Below are 20,137 nucleotides of genomic sequence, written 5' to 3'. Positions count from 1 at the left end.
AGAATTTATTAGAGGTTTTTGAGATTCAGGCAGTACTTTATTACTTATAAACAAATTGTAGGTTTAAATTAAACCTATTTTGGCTTTATTTGTAGGTCCTAATCTACCCATGGCTACAGTTGACATAAAAAATCCAGAAATCACAACAAATAGATTTTACGGTCCACAAGTCAACAACATCTCTCATACCAAAGAAAAGAAGAAAGGAAAAGCTAAAAAGAAGAGATTAACCAAGGCAGATATTGGAACACCAAGCAATTTCCAGTGAGACAGTTCTTTTGTTGTTCTTATCTTCACTTTTGATGTATTCATTGCTGCTCTTGACTTGTTAGAAAATTTTGTTTTCTTTTTGGGAGGATGCTTACATTCATCACTTACATATTTTTTTAACTATGAGCTTTGTTGGAGCTTTTGGTTATTTTTTAAAAGGCAAATTGCTCAGTAGATGTTCTTTTAATCTTACATTTTATTTACTCTTCTACCTATCAGAAGAGAAAAATTAAAGTTGTTTCTTCTAATTATTGGACAAAAATGATTTCTTACTTCGCTTTATAAATAATATTTGGAAATTGCCTAGAGGCATTTCCTATAGGCAGTAAAAACCTTTAGTATTCATATAACATATTTCAAGCATCATTTTATTAGCTCATTACAAAACTCATGTCCTCTAAAATATTTGTATTCTTCTGCTATTTTGACTTTTAAGGAAATAGATGTTCAGAGAGAGCATAGTACGCAAAAATGTTTAGATTGAATTAGTAGCAGAGCCAGGGCTGGAATTCTGGTCTCCTGACTCCTTGTATGTAGTTTTTCCTAGAATATGGTTATGTCTATGAAAACCATTAAAAAAACCATTCAAAGCCAAATGTTTATTGGATTTCACATATATTATGGTTTTAATGCCCGTTATTTTATTTTCCTGTATTTTTCTATTTTCTCCTTTAGGCACATTGGACATGTTGGTTGGGATCCAAATACAGGCTTTGATGTAAGTATATTTTCAAGGCATGTATATTATTACTCTAAATATGTGGGAATGTTTTAGCCTATCTTTAATTTTTTATATTTATTCATTTTTGTGGATTTTAGTGTCTATATGAATGTACTTGTGTTTTACGTATGTATACCACTGAGGTTTGAAACCATAGTATTACTCATGGCTAAGTCTCTAAAAACAAATTTTTTGAATTCCTTGGCTTTATATACTATGTAAGTGAAATCCTTGTGCTTTGAAAATCAAGAGAAGAAAGTCATGTCTGCTAAGTCATAATTTTGGGGGAAAATATGCCAAATTACTGGAAAGTAGTATAATCAAATTCTGAATATTCAGTTGTTGAATTATCTAGATCTTTTCATTCTCTTACCGTTTTTGGCAATTTCATTCATTATTTTATAGCACTGTGAGCAAGGTAGCTGAAATTGCTGGTAAAAATTAATCAGGGTTTGAATAAACTATTTTGAAGAGAAATATTATTTGTGATTGGGGTCAAAAATCCTTTTGGTTATTTTTATTATAACTACACTTTTAATTCCACAAACATATATTGAGTGCCTCTTTGTGTTAGGCACTTTACAAAGTGCTTGGGATTATAGGGAGGTCCTTGCCATCAGATTTTCTAATTGATTTACTTTTTTTGTGTTTTTTCATGATTATGCATAAACTTATTTAGGACAAGGTGAAATAAGTAAGCATTGGAGATGTCTGAATAGGTTAGTAGAAATCTCAATGAAATGTCCTCTTTTTGAAAAGAGGGAACGAAAAAGAAATAGGATAAAACAGAAAATCTATTCTTTATCGGTTCAGTTTTTTTAATAAGAACGTTTAATTAGCATATAAATAATATAGCCATGTTAAAAGTTTATAAACTTAAAATAATTTCTTAAGAATATAGCTGAGAATTAATTTTTATCACGCTTATTTTTAGAAAATTGAGATAGATTTTTTATAGTTAGCAGTTATTTTATCTGTTGTAGCTGAATAATTTGGATCCAGAATTGAAGAATCTTTTTGATATGTGTGGAATCTCAGAGGCACAACTTAAAGACAGAGAAACATCAAAAGTTATATATGACTTTATTGAAAAAACAGGAGGCGTTGAAGCTGTTAAAAATGAACTACGAAGGCAAGGTAACTTATTTCTATTTAGGCATTTTGGTCTGTTTTTCTTTTGAATCTTTTGAGGTCAGTTTAATGGAAGACAGCTACATATATTCGCGTGAACCTTTCTTTGAGCAGCATGTTTGAATTTATGGACAAGTTATGTGGCCCATCGTACTATGTCTTACATTATTTCATATAACTAAAAAAACTTGGCATGGTTTTGTTTTAGTATTAAAAATTCTTTTATTAAATTCATGAAAATCCATACAAAATCTTTCAGATATTCTATTTTAGAATAAGAAATTATGGTTGCCTAAATGTTTTACTTATTGAATCCTAGAAATCACTTACTAAATTTTTATTATAATTCAGAAGCAACAATTTAAATATAATCACTCTAATTAGTAATGCAAACATTTTCAGAATATAAATACTATAACTTTCTGTTAATTTTGAAATACAAACTGTTTTTCTTGGATAAAGTCTAAAATTTTCTTTTTAGTACCTGAGAGCACAATTTGCAACGTAAAAGATCTGATAGTTTATTAAAGCACCTCGTATTTTAGTTGTGTCTTAACAATTATATTAAAATGCAGATAAAATAACTCAGTTTTCTAATATGACAGTCATGCCTTTGCCATCTTTTAATTTGGGATTCCTTTCTTTTCTTGTTCCTAGATTTTGCATACTCATAATACGAAGTATGGCAGAGTAAAACTTTCAGTTAAAGCATTCTTCTGAAGATTTTAACTGTCATTTTAAATTAGATATTTGGCTTACCTATTTTCCTGCCAGTGTTCAGTCAGTCTTTGATTGGTTGATTGATTCAGTCATTCGTTCATTCACATACTCAGTAAACATTATTATGCCAGCACCAGTCTCAGGATATTTAGATGTAAAGATAAGGTTTCTGCCTTCAGAAATCTTACAGTCTAGCATGGAAACAGATATGTAAGCAAGTGTAAGGTCATAAGTACTATTGTGGAAACACAGTTCTTTGGAAACTAGCATGATGCTAATTTATCTTAGTTTGCGAAAAATTACATTTCCAACTTCTGTGGATTTTTAAAAAACACACCTTGGGCGCAGTACCGTCGTTTCTAAATGTTCCCAGTTGGGTCACAATTACTGATAGTGTGTAGATAATAGCAGGTCTTGAGAACTTTTCTGTGTTCCTTGACTTTCTTTTTCTCCACTGTTACACCCACCTACACCTTACACTACCAGGTTTAATGTGCTCAGCGTCTCTCAGCTCTCTGAATTTGTAAGTTTATGAATTACTCTTGAACATTATTGGATCATCCATACTGCTGCCCTGTCACCTGAATAAACTAAGAGTTGACCATATTAACTTGATTAGGCTTGTTTTTTAAACTTTATTATTACTGCTTTTTATTTTACCTGTTTTTATAATATTAAATTAGACAAGGTCTTTCCTTAGTTGAATTACTTAAAACAAACCAAAAAAGACACAGGCATTAAAAAGCATGCTTTGGGAACAAAGGATAAGGTCTGAAAAATTCTTACTGTATTCAAGAACCTAACTCTTAGTATGGAACCTTTTAGATGCCAAAGAATGATTTTTTGTAAGACAGATTTTTTTAAAAAGGATTAGTAGAAAGGCAAATTAAGTTTGTTAAGGAAATGTTTTCTAGGCAGAACACATAGTGTAAATTAATATTAAAAAGTATCAAAAAATAAATTAGAAAGGGAAAAGTTGATGAAGTTGTTTTAAAAATGGCTTTATAAAACCTACTGAATCAAGTCTCTTGCCACTTTGTAAAATAATGTGATCAGACTTATAAAAAGGTAATAGACTTGTGATTTTCAACATTTCTTTGTGTGCAATTGTTTGAAGTCCATTAACTCATAGCAATCTGTTCTATAGGTTCACCACAATGGAGTGGTATGTATGTGAGACATTTGACCCAGTGCTCTAAATTGTGCATGCTGTGATATGTTGATTATCAAAGCAACTAAAGCTCATATGTCCTACCTCCAAATCTAACTTTCAGTGAGGTTTTGTACCCTGTACTTAAACTAATGTTTTGGGCATATGGATGCTAAAATAAAAGAAAACTAATTTTTATATGAGCCCAAGCTTATACTTTGTAATTTAGATAATTTCACTGAAATTTTGTGGATTAAAAAAAAAAAAAAAAACACTTTTTGCCCACAGCACCTCTGTTGTTTTATTATTACTAATTATATTTATTATTTTTAGTGATTGCTTTTCACATTTGCCATTTTTCCAGTAACCTGTATAAAATAAATTTACATTTATATATTAATTTGGGTTGGGGAGGGGGAACTAAACATAAATAAACATACAGTTCTACACATGCCTGTTCAGGTAGTTACCAATATTTCCGTAAATTTTAATTTGTGTTAAGTAAAATTTTTGTTTGTTTTATCTTGATGCAAGCACATGAGAATAGTTCTTTAATGTTTCTTGAATTCTATAATACTGCATTTTTTTAAAGTATAAGTTAATGTTATTTTATAATTTCTTCTTGTAATTCCTGTAAATATCTAGAGAGTTATTTCATACATACCAGTACTCTTAATATTAATAGTGATCTGAAATGGTATTTATTTTTAAGTGTATCAATCTTTTTTAATAGTATGCCATCAAGAAAGCTTTTTTCTGTAAGCTCCATTCTTTCTTCTTTTTAACTACACTTTGATAATAGCAGTTTTATAACTTTTGTTTCATGCTTTTTACTTTGTTTTTTAAAAATCTAAAAAATACTATTGTAATTCTGATTCTGGTGTTTGTGGTGACTTCAGAGTTTTGAAAATCTGTAGACTACAGACTTTCTCATAGTGGTGTGTGGTGTCTGCTTAGAAGACATTTTTGTGCATGTAAACCTAATTAACATCATTTCATCTGTCCTTTCCTCTCCTGTTTAATTCATTCACATTTTTACCTTGGGATATAGCATGTCTTTTGCATATTTTCTTTTAATGTAGATATAATATAGACTGTAAAAATTGAAAGTTGTTAATAGTTGTTTTCATCAAGAAAATACAAAGAAGTTTGCTGTCACTTTTCAAGATAATAGAAACCCTGAACTTGTGCTACACTCAAACTGGATGTAGCTGATAATTTATTCACTATAAATTAAGGCTCTTCCTTTTCTTGAGCAAAGATTTAGTGTTATTTGAATGGTGTTAGTGGAACCACAAATTATTCCAATAAATTTATTTACTGCAAGCTCAAGAGAACATTAGTTTTTTGTTATGTAAAACTCATACAAAAAATGATGAATCCAAAGTTGTTAGTGAAACCACAAGAAATGATTGTCTAAATACCATATGGAATAGGATAGGCTGACTCCTTTTCCTCTTGAATAACATGATCAAATCATAAAAATGTCAGTCTAGACAAATGTCATTGATATTTGAAATATAAAACTAAAACTTATTAAAATGAAATTTTGTATATGTTTGAAGGGTTTGATATATCATTTAGAGAGTATACATAATACATATATGCCATATCATCCCTTTTTTCGTCTTGATTGCAAAATATGTTAGAAAAGGGCTTTGTTTTTAGCTAGTTTTAAGCCTCCTTCTTTGAGTCCATTTATAAAATTGGGTGAATTTCAGTTGCAACACCCAGACTTCCACTGTACCTTGAGAGTGTATCATAGGAGCGTGCCACTATAATAGTCTATGTCTTAGTGGGATAACTCTTCCTGCTTTCAGCTTTATATGATTTCCAGTTTGAAAAATTTATATACCAGGATACAATAGCTATGTGAGTATTAGCCTTTCTGCATGTTTCATCCAGTGTTTATAATTACATTTGATAAATTTTTCTAGCATGATTCCCGTGATTGTCACAGATGAAATCGTAAAACACTGTTTTATTCCCTTTGAAATGAGGGCTTTTTTTCTCTCTGGTGTTATTGCATTATTGAGCATCTAATTTGTTCTTTGTAATTAAAATAGATATTTATAGTTGAATAGGTTGGTTAGGAATATCCATGGATACCACATTATACTTTGTACCGGTAAATACAAATAGCTGTTAGGGATTCTAGGATTTCTCTACTCCTAAAAATATTAATTTTTGTTTTTCAGTGAATGGAGAAATAATGAAGTATAATATTACATGAGTTTATGTATACTGTTGGTAAAACCATGAAGTAAAATAAATTTTAGTACTTTAAGGTTTTAGTTATATTCCTCAATATAGTTTAATGTTGCTCTGCTTTAAGTTTGATTTACTATTATATCTTACATTTTCACTTAAGTTGAATAAGAATACAAATATTACTATAGAATAATGGTAATTTTTTTATTAATAACTTTAATTTTTCACTTTATAGAAATTCTCAGTTAGCTAATAATCAGTTTATATCTCCTGAATAAGTGATTGAACATTTCTACTGAGCAAGTAGCCTCTCACAATACCATAACTAGAATTGTAGGCTCTTTTAGAAATATATGACATTATACTGTAAAGTACAGTATAAAGTACAAATATAAATTAGATGACAAAGGCTTACATTTTAAAAGGAAAGCATTATATTTGGGTTTTAGCTCAAATTGATGTTAATAAATTCTAATATGTTATACCACGCCATATAGTTATGAATGTGAATTAATTTTGTTAAAAAACTAAAATATATTTGATTCTTTAAAGAGGGAAGGTATTCATTGATTTTTACTAAAATGTAAAATAATGCTTATTAACCAAAATGTTTAATTTCATTGATATGATTTTGTTATTACATGAAGTAGAAAAGGGTTTATTCTCCTTACCTTCAGAACTGGTCCTAATTCCTGAAAACTAAATTCTACTGTTTTAGCCAATGTTTTTCAAGAAACAAAAGGAAGGTGATCTTTAAGCTGAAAGTTCCCAAATAAAATTGAAAATTAAATGAAAAGATGAGGCCCTTTTTTCTTGATATTATTTTGTTTTCATACTTGTTAAAGTGAGTTGCTTTTCAGTATGATGATTATGGGGGGAAAAAAGCATGCTTTCTTTTTTTCTGTTTTCATTTCAGCACCACCACCTCCACCACCATCAAGGGGAGGGCCGCCTCCTCCTCCTCCCCCTCCACATAGCTCGGGCCCTCCTCCTCCTCCTGCCAGAGGAAGAGGTGCTCCTCCCCCACCACCTTCAAGAGCTCCCACAATTGCACCTCCACCACCACCTCCTTCCAGGCCTGGTGTAGGAGTTCCTCCAGTGCCGCCAAATAGGATGTACCCTCCTCCACCTCCAGCTCTTCCCTCCTCAGCACCTTCAGGGCCTCCACCACCACCTCCACCTCTGTCAGTGGCAGGGTCAGCGGCACCACCCCCACCGCCTCCACCTCCTCCTCCACCTGGGCCTCCTCCTCCTGCTGGCCTCCCTTCTGATGGGGACCATCAAGTTCCAACTCCTGCAGGAAACAAAGCAGCTCTTTTAGATCAAATTAGAGAGGGTGCTCAACTAAAAAGAGTGGAACAGAACAGTCGACCAGTGTCCTGCTCTGGACGGGATGCACTTTTAGACCAGATACGACAGGGTATTCAACTAAAATCTGTAAGTAATCTGTTCTTTTCATTTTAGATCATCTATCATAATGGTATTTTAAAGTAATTTATAAGACATTTTGAAAGGTTTATTCTTTTGTATTTTTCCTCTTGCTATTTAGCTTTTTAACCCTATGGATATGTTAATATTTTTATGTACAATGAAATGCACAAACTTCTAATTCAGTTTTGATAACTATCTGTAACTGTGTAACCCATACTTAAAATGTAGATCATTTCTGTCACCTCAGAATGTTCCCTCAGGCCTTTCCCCAGTTAGTTCTTCCAAAACCAATCACTAATCGCCATAGATTAGTTTTACCTATTCTAGAATTTCATATAATTTTACAGTTTGCAATTCATTGTTCTAGACTTTACTTTTAAATAAAAGATACTTTAATTTAATAAAAAATTCTTATTAAACTATGGGAAATTAAAAATAACCCTACTTGAAACCAACTGCAATCACTTTTATAAATCTAAACTAGTAACTTAATAAAAATTAAATCATATTCTAAAGTTTCCATGTTCTGAAATTTGGATTAATAGAGAATCAGACTCATAGAAAATTGAAATAGTTCTAATAGAATTTCTGACAGTAATGGCAGATAATTTAGGATTATCTGAATTGGGTGAGATGATCATTTAATCTTCCAGAGGTCAGAAAACTTTTTTTTATAAAGGATCAGGTAGTAAATATTTTAGGCTTACAGGCCTTATAGTCTCTTGTTACAACTGCTCAACTCTGCTGTTGTATCACTGAAGCAGCCACAGACAGTACCTAAATGAATGGGCATGATTGTGTTCTATAAAACTTGTTTTTGGACACTGAAATTGAATTTCATATAATTTCACATCACAAATATTCTTCTTTTGGCTTTTTGTTTTAACCATTTAAAAATGTAAAAACCATCCTTAGCTTTTAAGGTATAAACAAACAAACAAACCAGGGGAAAAAACCAAAAATCCAGAGGACAGGCTAGATTTGGCCCATGGGCTATAGTTTGCTGAATCCTATCCTAGAGCCTAACCTGTCTATGTTTACATACTTTCTTCTGAGCTTTTATATGTATTGTGTTAACAGGACTTAAGGTAGGTAATGGATGGTAGATTTTCCTATGAGGAAAATGAAGATAACAGAAGGATATTTTAACTGAATTATTTTGCAATGTGAGGAATTAAAGTAACTTTCTAGATCTCAGAAGCTTTGGCTAGGAGGAGAGTGATGGCTAGGAAACAATTAATTGAATGAAAACATTTAAACTTATCATAGCATAGATTTAAGAAGCGTTTGAACTTTAAAGTACATCTAGATCTTTTCTTTACATGTATTCAGAATGGCAATCATTTTTGCTCCCTTTGGCATTTAGTTCAGACTGAAGGTTTCCAAGGAGCAGTTGAAGAACCTTAAAGAGTGGGTAGCGGAGAGAATTAATGTCAAAATGACCACAACTTAGGTTAATAGCAGGTTTTAATAAGGTCATTTGCTTTCAGCTTTTGCGTTGGAATCATTGCTAGCTCCTGCATCATTCTCATTCCCATATCTCCCACTCCTAGCCTACCTTTTTGTTTTTTCTTTTCTATTTCCTTGTCACAAGCTTTTGTTTTTTTCTCTCATTTAGCTATAATAAGGTGATATTTTATTTTTAATGAATAAAATTGAATCCTCTTTTCTTAATTTAAAAAGTTGGCAAGTTAAATTTATCTTTTTTTTTTTTTTTTTTTTTGAGACAGTCTCACTGTGTTGCCCAGGCTAGAGTGCCGTGGCGTCAGCCTAGCTCACAGCAACCTCAAACTGTTGGGCTCAAGCAATCCTCCTGCCTCAGCCTCTCGAGTAGCTGGGACTACAGGCATGCGCCACCATGCCCGGCTATTTTTTTCTGTATATATTTTTAGTTGTACAGATAATTTCTTTCTATTTTTAGTAGAGACGGGGTCTCGCTCTTGCTCAGGCTGGTCTCGAACTCCTGACCTTGCGCGATCCACCAGCCTCGGCCTCCCAGAGTGCTAGGATTACAGGTGTGAGCCATTGCGCCGGGAGGCTAAATTTTCTATTTACTCTCACCATTATTTATTTCCCATCCCAACCTATCCCTCCTACCCCCCACCAAAAAACCCCTGTCAGTTGATCTCTAAATTTCTTTTAGAGAGAAAAATATTTTCCATTCTAAGTGTAGGATAGTAGGCCATTTTTATCCTAGATAATCACTTTCCCAGCTAGGTACAGTGGCTCATGCCTATAATCCCAGTGCTTTGGGAGTCCAAGGTGGAAGGACTGCTTGACGCCGGGAGTTCAAGACCAGCCCCGGCAACGTAGCAAGACACTGTCTCTACAAAGATAAAAAAATAATTGGGTATGGTGTATTCCCCTTTACTTGGGAGGCTGAGAGGGGAGGATCACGTGAGTCCAGGAGTTTGAGGTTGCAGTGAGCTATGATTGTGCCACTGCACTCCAGCCTGGGCAGCAGAGCGAGACACTGTCTCATCATCATCATCATCACTTTCCTTTTGATAGCATTCAGTGTATTATCATAGAGTGCATAATCAGTACATTATTGGCATGTTATACATGTGATCTTAGTCCGTAATTTTATGTTTCAAAAACATAATCATTCTGTGGTTGAAATTTTTCTGGCTATGTTTCTTTAAATTTTCTGTATAAATCATCCATTCTGTGATGAATATGATGAACATAAAACCACAGATTTACTTTTAAAGAGCTAGCAGGAGGTATATAAATACTCACCTATTTTGAATTTGAATAATTGAAGTGTTCATAGTACTTCAAATAGCACCTTCTCTAAGAAAGTACTTAAAAAAATGTGTCTGTTGACTCTGTGTTTTTACTTTGTATTCTCTCCTTTATATTATCAGATTGCTTAAAGGTAATCTAAATGTCCTGGTTGTTATTGTACTTCTTTGAGAGCCTCATACAGAAATACAAAGCTCTGAAACTATTTCTGTTATCTTTTTCATTTGTGGCACTTCTATACTGGTAACAGTTAATATATAGTCCCTGAAACATAAATACTAATGAATGAGTTTGTATTTTCTGGGGACCTACTTTGAATTTTGTCAAAAAAGAAAAATAAAGGTCTTAAGTCCAGAAAGAGCAAGTAGTATTAGGAGAAGAGTTGTAAAGACCAAAATGCAAAATTTGTCTTAATAAAATAATTTTTTTGTGGGAAATGATTTAGAATGTCAAATAAATAAAAATATACATTTAAAAACTTAGATAATTATTTGGTACAGCTATGCTATTTCATCTTTAATTATACCAATATTATACCTTTACATACATGGATAATAGAAGTCCACAGACAAAATTCACAAAATGAATGTGTAAAAACAACTCCTAATTCTGGTCAAAGTGCACTTAGAGCAGTACTTTCTAAATTGTATTTTTCTTCCCTGAGCATGTACAGATTTCCTGTAATCTCTCTTTTTTAGTCTGAGTGTTGGAAGAAGAGATAATTTTGTATGGACTATCATCCTGAGAAATTAGATTTTAATGAGAGTCTTTGTTTTCTGAATGTAGTTTGGAGCAGATGGATGTACTTTAGTTAGGGATAGTTAGTTGCCTTGTGAGGCAAATATATTTTGAAAGCTTTTTAACTGATCTCAAAAGTTATACACTATGAGAAGGGAGTTTCATTTTGAATTACAATATATGCTTATTAGTTATAACTATATCATATGAAGTATAAATATAACATAAACATGTAGAGCTGAATTTTCTAGAACATAAGTTTCTATAGTTGCTCTTAGATATCTTAAATAGGCATCCCACTTAACAACTCTAGGAATGTAAATACTACGCTAGGTTTATAAAATATGCCTTTTGGTAATAGTTTTAAAGTTTATCATCTAAGGCTTTTTTTGTTGGAATGAACAGAAATAACTTAGCTGCAAGGGCAAGTATCATTCAGGAAAGGATTGAATTGTTAATCTAAATATAAACATTGATTTGGAAATGTATCGAGGGCTTATAGATTAAGAAGAAGAGGAAGTATTTCTTGAGTAATTCTTTTAAGACAGCAATTTATTTCTCCTTAATTTGTTTAATCCTGTCTTAGGCTTGATTCTTTTTAATTTTCTTTTAAGATAAGTGATTCTAAGATAGTAAGACTTCCTTGAAACAGAAATTCTTTACTAAGGATTTTTTATGGAGTTTTGCTAACTTTCTTTTCCAAGGTATGTGATGGCCAAGAGTCTACACCACCGACACCTGCACCCACTTCAGGAATTGTGGGCGCATTAATGGAAGTGATGCAGAAAAGGAGCAAAGCCATTCATTCTTCAGGTATTTATGTGTGTGTGTGTGTGTGTTATTTATTTGTTTAATAAATTTGATACTCTATTATTTTTGTTTTATGATTATCACTAACTTTCTCTGTGGTAATTGAGTAACTTGCTAATGTTGGTTCTAGGATATATTTTAAAAAATTATTGTCTCTGTGACTAGTCTGTCTGAAACTTAATGGATGCCAGGACACCACAGCAATAAATATAAATTGGAAGAACAGCTTCAGAAAAATGGCAATTTTGTTTCCTATAGCAAGAAATACTTAATAGAATCCCTAGCAAACAACCTCTAAACAAGGCTTGAGATCTTTGCATTTCATATCGCTCTGACATTCTTAAGACATAACAAATTCAAGAGGTTTTCTTGATCTGTGAGGGTTAGGGCCAAGAATTTAGATAATTTCCACTGTTTCTAGACTTTGCTAAAGAATACTAATTTTTTTTTTTTATTTATTTTTTTATTTTATTTTTTTTTTTGAGACAGAGTCTCACTCTGTTGCCCAGGCTAGAGTGAGTGCCGTGGCGTCAGCCTAGCTCACAGCAACCTCAAACTCCTGAGCTCAGGCGATCCTCCTGTCTCAGCCTCCCGAGTAGCTGGGACTACAGGCATGCACCACCATGCCCGGCTAATTTTTTCTATATATATTTTTTAGCTGTCCATATAATGTCTTTCTATTTTTAGTAGAGATGGGGTCTCGCTCTTGCTCAGGCTGGTCTCGAACTCCTGAGCTCAAACGATCCGCCCACCTCGGCCTCCCAGAGTGCTAGGATTACAGGCATGAGCCACCACGCCCGGCCAAGAATACTAATTTTTTAAAACCTTTTTTGTCATTTCCTAAAGATTTATTTGAATAAACCAGTACTTATTCTGAGGTTCTTATTAAACATATACATACCGCCATATAAATGAATATTGCTTTTAAAAAATAACAAGAATATGGATTTTGCTGACTGGAATGGTGGAGGTTTACTAAAGAGTTTCTCCAACATGATGTGCTAGAATCAGATCTTTATTCTTATTAGATCTATTATTTAATCTCTGAACCTCAATTTTTTTTATTTGTTATATGGAGAGAATTCACAAATGATATGATTGATGTGAGAATTAAACAAAATAGTATGTAACTAACAAGCAGATTACCTAGCACATAGTAAGTGCTCAATAAATGTTACTCCTTTTCTTTGTTTCTCTGTAAGGATGTGGATAGCTAAGATCCTTGAGCAATATTTATTATGGACATACTTGTTCCTATACTGCATTACAGAGATAAAGCAGGCTAATTCATTTCATAATTACTTACTGTGGAATAATAATAAAATTTTAACAGAACAACAAAAGTCCCTGCCTTCATGGAGAGTGTATTCTAAAAAGAGAAAGAGAAGCAATAAACAAAATAAATTAGAAAAAAATACATAGTGCTTTAAATGGTGACATGATACTAAGAACAAAAATTTTTCAGCTGAAAAGGGAGATACGGAGTTACAGGCTATGTATTGGGTGGGAGGTTCATTTTAAAATGGGATGATGAAGTCTAACTGAGGTGACATTTGTGAAAAGACCAGAAGTTCAGGGAGTGAACCAGGTAGAAAATTGGGAAAAGTGTGTCATATGGAATGAACAGTAAATGCAAAGTCTGTGAGTTTGAGAAACAACGAGGAGGTCAGTATGGCTGGAGCAAGGAGGGGAGGGAAAGAATAGTAAGGAATGAAGTATGAGAGGAAGTAGGGGGCCAGTAGTAAGGCTTTGAGAGCACTGAAAGTATATTGGCTTTTATTCTGAATGTGATGGCAGGGTCTTTAAAAGAGGAGTGGTAATGATCTAAGTAAGAGATGGTGGAGGCTTGAACCAGGTTTATAGCACCAATGAGAAGTGGTTAGATATTAGTTATGTTTTAAATGTGAACTGGGTTTGCTGATAGATAGGAAGTGAAGTTTGAAAGAAAGAGAGGAGTAAAGGATGACTGCAAGGTTTTTGACCTGAGCAACTGGAAGGGTGAAATTTTCTTAATAGAGAAAGTATAGAATAGGAAGAGAAAGTTTGAGAGGAAAAATTGGGAATTTTGTTTTGTGCATATTAAATTTGAGATACTTATTAAAAATTCAAATGTAGATATTGAGTAGGCATTTGGTTAGGAGTCTGGAATTCAACAGGAAAGGTCTGAACTGCTAATATAAGTTTGCATATCAATAAGACATACATAGATACATGGTATTTGAAGTTGTGGGACTGGGTGAGATCCAAGAAGTGGATATAGATAGAGAAGAGAAGATCTGATAAGATCTGAGGGCTGGTGAGTGTGGTATATAGAAGCCAAGTGAAGAAAATGTTTGAAGGGTGATCATCAGAAGTTCAGATGCTTCTGATATGTCAAAGATGAGGACAGGAAATTGAACTTTAATTAGAAGGGTAGAAAGAGAGACTGATAATTGGGACCGCCTACTCTATTTCCTTTATGGCTTAGTATTGACAAGGTTCCTGCCCATCACTAGAATTGATAGCTGAACAACACGTCAGTTGTATTTTTGACACCTTTTCTTTAGAAACAGTCATTAAAGGGGGGCCTTTGTTTTCCTAGGTTTGTTTTACTACTCTAAATGTTTATTTAGAAAACATTTATCTGCTATAGTTTACATTATTTTTGTCAGCAGATGGCCAAATTTTTCTCTGAAAAATGTGACCTTCTAACCTGATTCATCCTAAAAAGTTAGCTAAACTTTAAAGATATCACAATTGATACTGAAAATACTATAAAAAATATGGTTCCTTAAATTGAAAATTGTTTATAGGCAATTTTCTCACTCCACCTTTACCCCCAGGGTAGGTGTCAGATAGCATGCAGCAATAATTTGACATCAGTACTAAGTCTCAGCTTATCTGTTTGTATATCTGTCTCCGTACCACTCAAGGCAGGAAAAGTAGGTCCTTCATCAATGTATCGATGAATGAATATAGTGACTGGCATGGAAGAGAACATTATTGAATTGAGCCTGATGGCAAAAGTTTGAGATGGCAAGAATTCAGAATTCTTAGAATTCAGACTTGAGAGTAAACTCAGGTGACCAAACACCATGAAGTTCAGGCTGAATAGGAAAAGAAAATTAAAAAGATAACTTCAGATGTGGAAAATGCTCAAGAAAAATCTTGATAGCTGCTGATATCAGAGATAAAGTAAAGATCCTCATTCTGCCTAGAAGAGGGAAATGTAAGGTTTTTGTGAAATATATGATCATGAGGAAGCATTTATTGTGTTCTGATGTCTGTGGGTTCTGCTAAATACTTCGCTACAGTGAGTTTTTTTTACAGATATAATTCATACTATATAATTGTGATGATGTAATGAATATATAGCATGCTTTTTACTTATTTCTGGTCCTGTTTCTTTTAAATATTATTCCTGTGGTAGTACCTGATGATGGAATTATTAGCTACTTTTCTCTTCACCATAGATCCTGATAAATTCCCATCTTTTGTCACTGCAAATGGCAGCATAGTTGGGTATACTGGATGCTTTTCATCCAGGTAATTTTGTGAAGCATGTCTAATAAAAACTTTGGGTTGGGTATTATTTCCCTTACTAGTAAAGTAAACACAAAAGTTAACACAAAGTCAATTGAACTCCTTTCCAGATAAGTTCTGTAACAGTTTAGACCTGACCACCAGATTTAAATAAATAAAAAATAACTATTATTGTTGTAAGAACTTAGTTTGGGACCAAGCCAATTTATCTTTGTACCTGTCTGGCTTCTGTTTATTTTCAAGTTCTAATACTAGAGCTCAAGTACTTTATAAGTACTTTATAAAAACCTTCAAACAGTCTATTTTATATGGGGAAAATGAGCATCTAGCCCACACATAATGTCACATACTCAGATCTTATGGGCTCTTTATCATTGTGAAGTGCAATTGCCTAGCCACTATCTCACTGTACAAACTTGGCCTTTATGGGTTTTATGAGGTATATATATTTAAGAGGCTAGTAATTATGGAAAGTTGATATAATGTAGAAGTGTGCTCATAGAATTTGATGACATCTGAATTTTTATTCATTCTGTGAACAAGTATTTATTGAACATCTTCTGTGCAGCACTGTTCTGGTGTTCAGAACATGACAATAAATGAGACAGACAAAGTCCTTGCTATCGTGGAGCTTATATTCTAGTGTGAAAACTATTGATCCACAGTTAAATAGAAGAATTTCAGGTAGTGGTGAGTGTTATAAGGAAAATAAAATGGGATAGACAGTTACTGATTGTGAGGAAGGGATATACTTTACATATAGGATGGTCAGGAAAGAAAAGGAAGTGTTTTTTTTTGTGGCACCTAAATGATGAAAATACTCAGCCAAACAGAAAAAATTGCTACTGCTAAAGCTCTGAAGCAAGAATAAGCTTGGTAAATTTGAGGGACGTAAAGAAGCCATCTTACTAGAAATAGTGAATTGAAGGAGAGGGCATTATGAGAAAAGCTTGGGAGAGGAGGAGAGAAAGTAACTGGGCAAATCACATGGGGTCTTGTAGAGTGAGGTAACATCAGCTTTTATTCAAATAGCAGTGGTCAGCCACAGGAGAACCTTAAGAAAGGTAGCAACATGATATTTTTAAATCTTAGAATTTAAATAATATCATTCCATTTGCTGTGAGGTAAATAGACTATAGAGTTGCAATAATCCGAGCAGAGTATGGTAGTGGTGTGAGCAATAGCAGAAGTGGTGAGAAGGAGCAGACCTGATGACTGGACGGTGAAAAAAGAGGAAGCAATTATAAGTTCTAGGTTTTTGGTCTGTCACCTGAGAGGATGCCATTTATTGAGATGGAGCAGACTAGGGTGGCGGGGGAGAAGAAGGTTGAGGAAGGAGATAAAACTTCAGAAGTTTTGAGTTTGAGAATCCACATGAAGGATACAAGAAGGCAGTTGGGTTCATGATAGGCAAGTCTGAAATTCAGAAAGGACAACCCAAATGTGATTAACACATTAACAGACATACAGGTTGAAATTTGTTTGGTAGATGCTAAGGCACAAGGACCCAAATCTTTTGACTCCTATCTTAATCTTCACTTTACTTTTGAATGATCAAAGCCCTCCCCAGCTAAACCGCTTGTGATTTGTCAGTTATTCCAATGCAGATGCAGGCTATCTGGAGCAGTCTTTAAATTTGAGATTACATTGTTTAAAAAATATGTATTTTTATATCATCTAGTACTCTTTAGCCAGATGAGAGAGTCAAGTTCCCATGTACATATGTGGGTTGGAACATACTTCACGTAAGACTGATTTTAGTGGAATTTCAGCACTTTCATGGAATGGACTGTCCCAGATTTGTAACTGTTCAATGTTGTATTCACTTCACAGTGTATCAGGCACCAGCATTGCCATGGATTGCTTTCAAATAACCCTTCGTATAGAATTTTATATATATGTAGTTCTTTGGATGTATGTTATAAAATTTAAGCTATTTTAGTAATCTGCGTCCTCCAAGAATCAAACAGTTTGTCTTTCAGGAGTTAATAGAACTCACCCAAGAATTATTTAATGTCATTTTATTCTATGGATATATTTTAATTGTTTTGATGATTTGTTTCTAGATGAAGATGAAGATGAAGATGATGAAGAAGATTTTGAGGACGATGATGAATGGGAAGACTGATCTATATATTATATATATTTTTAAGGTGAAATACTAAACACTACTTTCTGTCTATGGGTTCTGTAAAATTATCATGTAAATGTTCTACCAATTTGCTGTATATTTTTGTTGCCTTTTTTGCTTTTTTTTATTAATCTGTGCAATACCTCATTTAATCTGTAAAGGTTTGTCATAATCCTCTACAAAGCTACTCCCTGTTATTGTGTGCAAGTTTACACCACAGTGCTCACTTGACTTGTGAATATTTTTCATTCCATCAACAAGGGAGTTTAAATATTATATGTGAGACTGACAAAAACCTTAATGTAATTTAGTTATAATGCCAGAAGGAAAACACTATTTTCATACCCTACTTTTTCTGTACCTAAATTTTCTTATAAAAATCTAGTATAGCACTACGTTCTTTTTTAAGTGATGAAAACCTTAGTTTCTTTAGCCCCTTCATTTTGAGTACAATGCTACATATGAATGTTGAAGCTGATAGATTGCACAGTTCTTTAGACATCACTACACTGATGCAGTTTCTCAAATTTTAGCAATATGCTCTACATAAAATCACTACAGAAATACTAGTGGAAAAAATCAGTAACACACCTCTTATAGCAATACTACCTGTTATTGGTACAGCAGTGGTATTTGCAGGCTGGATTCATAAGGAACCCTATATACCTGTTCTTGACTGAGGTTATTTTTATGCTATAGCAAATGTGGTAGGCTCTTTTTGACAAAAATTTAAAAATATTTTTGGTATTCTGAAACAGAAAAGTTAATATTTAAGTTGGAGTTTAGGGCGCTTGGGGAGTAGTTTCACTTTACATAAACTGAAAAGGGTATACATTATGGTTACACCAGTATTTGGTTAAAGATGCTATACAAATCAGAATGTTATTAAGATCATGTGGAATTTAAGTATTTTTATTTTGCAGTTTGTGTGGATTGAGGTTAATCTAGTTGGCAAAGAAATGCACTGTAATGCTGAACCTAACATGCCATAATTTTTATTTTGATAATTTCTCAAGGTTTTGGTCAAGTATCATGTGAAGGGTTATATTTTTCTTAAAAGATGGGTGGTCCCAATGTCAAATTTTCTTGGAACACATAACTGAGTGATAGATTTTTTTTTTAAAATAAAACTTTACAACCTGCACATTTGTTATGCATACTAAATGGTGTGTTAAAATTAGGGTTTCCTTGCCACTCTACAATACACTAATCTGCCTAAAGGTGGTTGTTTCATATTTATAGTGCTAATTATCACACCTACCTACTTTAAATTTTAGATAGAAAATTATCTGATTTAAATACAGACATATTTTTCTCACATTGAGTCATATGCAGAATGTAGTTCCAGATGTATTTCATTACTATAGTCACAATATCCAACTAAAAATTATGCTATCTAGAGTTGTACCGACCAAAATCTAGTATTGGCATGATCTTGACAGGCTGGACCTGCAAGATGTGGCTTGAATTTTAACCAGTTATCACATAATCTCTAGTGATCATGCATCTAGTTATCATAAGAAATAATTTAAAAGGTTTTGTTGCTGAAAGCAGTAAGTGGTGCAGTAAAATAGTTAAGTTATTCAAAGAATGTTACCTTCCTTGCAAGAGTAATTTAAAAACATGGGAAAGATTCTAGACTTTTTGTTTCTTGCAAAAACAGTGCCCTCTGCTGCTAGAAACCTTTTTCTGCTTATTATCATTTTTACTGTGGCTTGAGCTCAGTGAGTCTGGTGTGGATGAGGCTGAACAACTACTAACCAATAAAATTAGGAATTTGTGCAAATGATAAATGGAACATTATTATTTTAAATAATGTTAAGTATTTTTCTTTTCTTTTTGACATAAAAAAATTTAAATTTTCTAGAGATGTCTTTAAGGTAATGCCAATTTAAGATCTCTTTTAACTTTTGGCCAAGGAATTCAGGATCTTCCCAGCTAAATTTGGTATATAAATATTTATCAGGAACTTTTGAGAAGAGAATATCAATTCTTTGAGCTAAAAACACAATTTTAAACAAGTAAGATGAATGTGTAATTTGCCAAAGGTAATTACGTTTATTCTTTTTTCTTAAAGAAAAAAAGACGTTTTGTTGTTGTTATGCAAAGTCTGAATTACTATTGGTTGAAACACAGCAGCTGTGGAATTCAGTCCAGGCAGGAAGACTGAATCCACTTTACCAAGTAAGATAAAAGGTTGCATGTTTCAGTCCTCCACCATCTTGCACTGTGGGCAGCACTGTACCTGTGCATTGTCTGAAAGCCTCCCGCATATACTCCAGCTAAATGATTTGTCTGGTAGCCTTCGCATTTAACAAACTAGCATGAGGCTTTTTATATCTAAATGCTACGTGATAGACAATTTCTGCTAGCCACATATTGTATGTATGAGATTCATAAAGACTTTCAATCATTTCATTTTCAAACAACTGAAATTTTGTTTAGTATGTGAATTTTTTTTGAAATGTATAGTGAATAGGATGTTGCACTGGTGGCAATTCATCATGGAGCATAATAAAATTAATTTGACCCAAATAGCATAAAATAGTGTGTT

At 33.1% G+C, this 20,137-nt stretch overlaps 1 protein-coding gene across 1 annotated transcript in view; it reads left to right on the top strand.

Annotated features, from left to right (window-relative positions):
* WASL (WASP like actin nucleation promoting factor) overlaps positions 1-20,137 on the top strand; it is a 65,405-nt gene extending 45,268 nt beyond the window's left edge. Inside the window, exons 6-11 of the mRNA XM_069461835.1 lie at positions 96-264; positions 946-988; positions 1,975-2,128; positions 7,120-7,640; positions 11,825-11,933; positions 17,519-20,137. Coding sequence (XP_069317936.1) covers positions 96-264; positions 946-988; positions 1,975-2,128; positions 7,120-7,640; positions 11,825-11,933; positions 17,519-17,580 — 1,058 coding nt within the window. The 3' untranslated portion in view covers positions 17,581-20,137. The remainder of the gene's footprint in view (positions 1-95; positions 265-945; positions 989-1,974; positions 2,129-7,119; positions 7,641-11,824; positions 11,934-17,518) is intronic.

Source organism: Eulemur rufifrons, chromosome 29 (assembly GCF_041146395.1).
Source record: "Eulemur rufifrons isolate Redbay chromosome 29, OSU_ERuf_1, whole genome shotgun sequence".
Lineage (NCBI taxonomy): Eukaryota > Metazoa > Chordata > Mammalia > Primates > Lemuridae > Eulemur > Eulemur rufifrons.
This window is presented reverse-complemented; position numbering and strand designations above follow the sequence as displayed.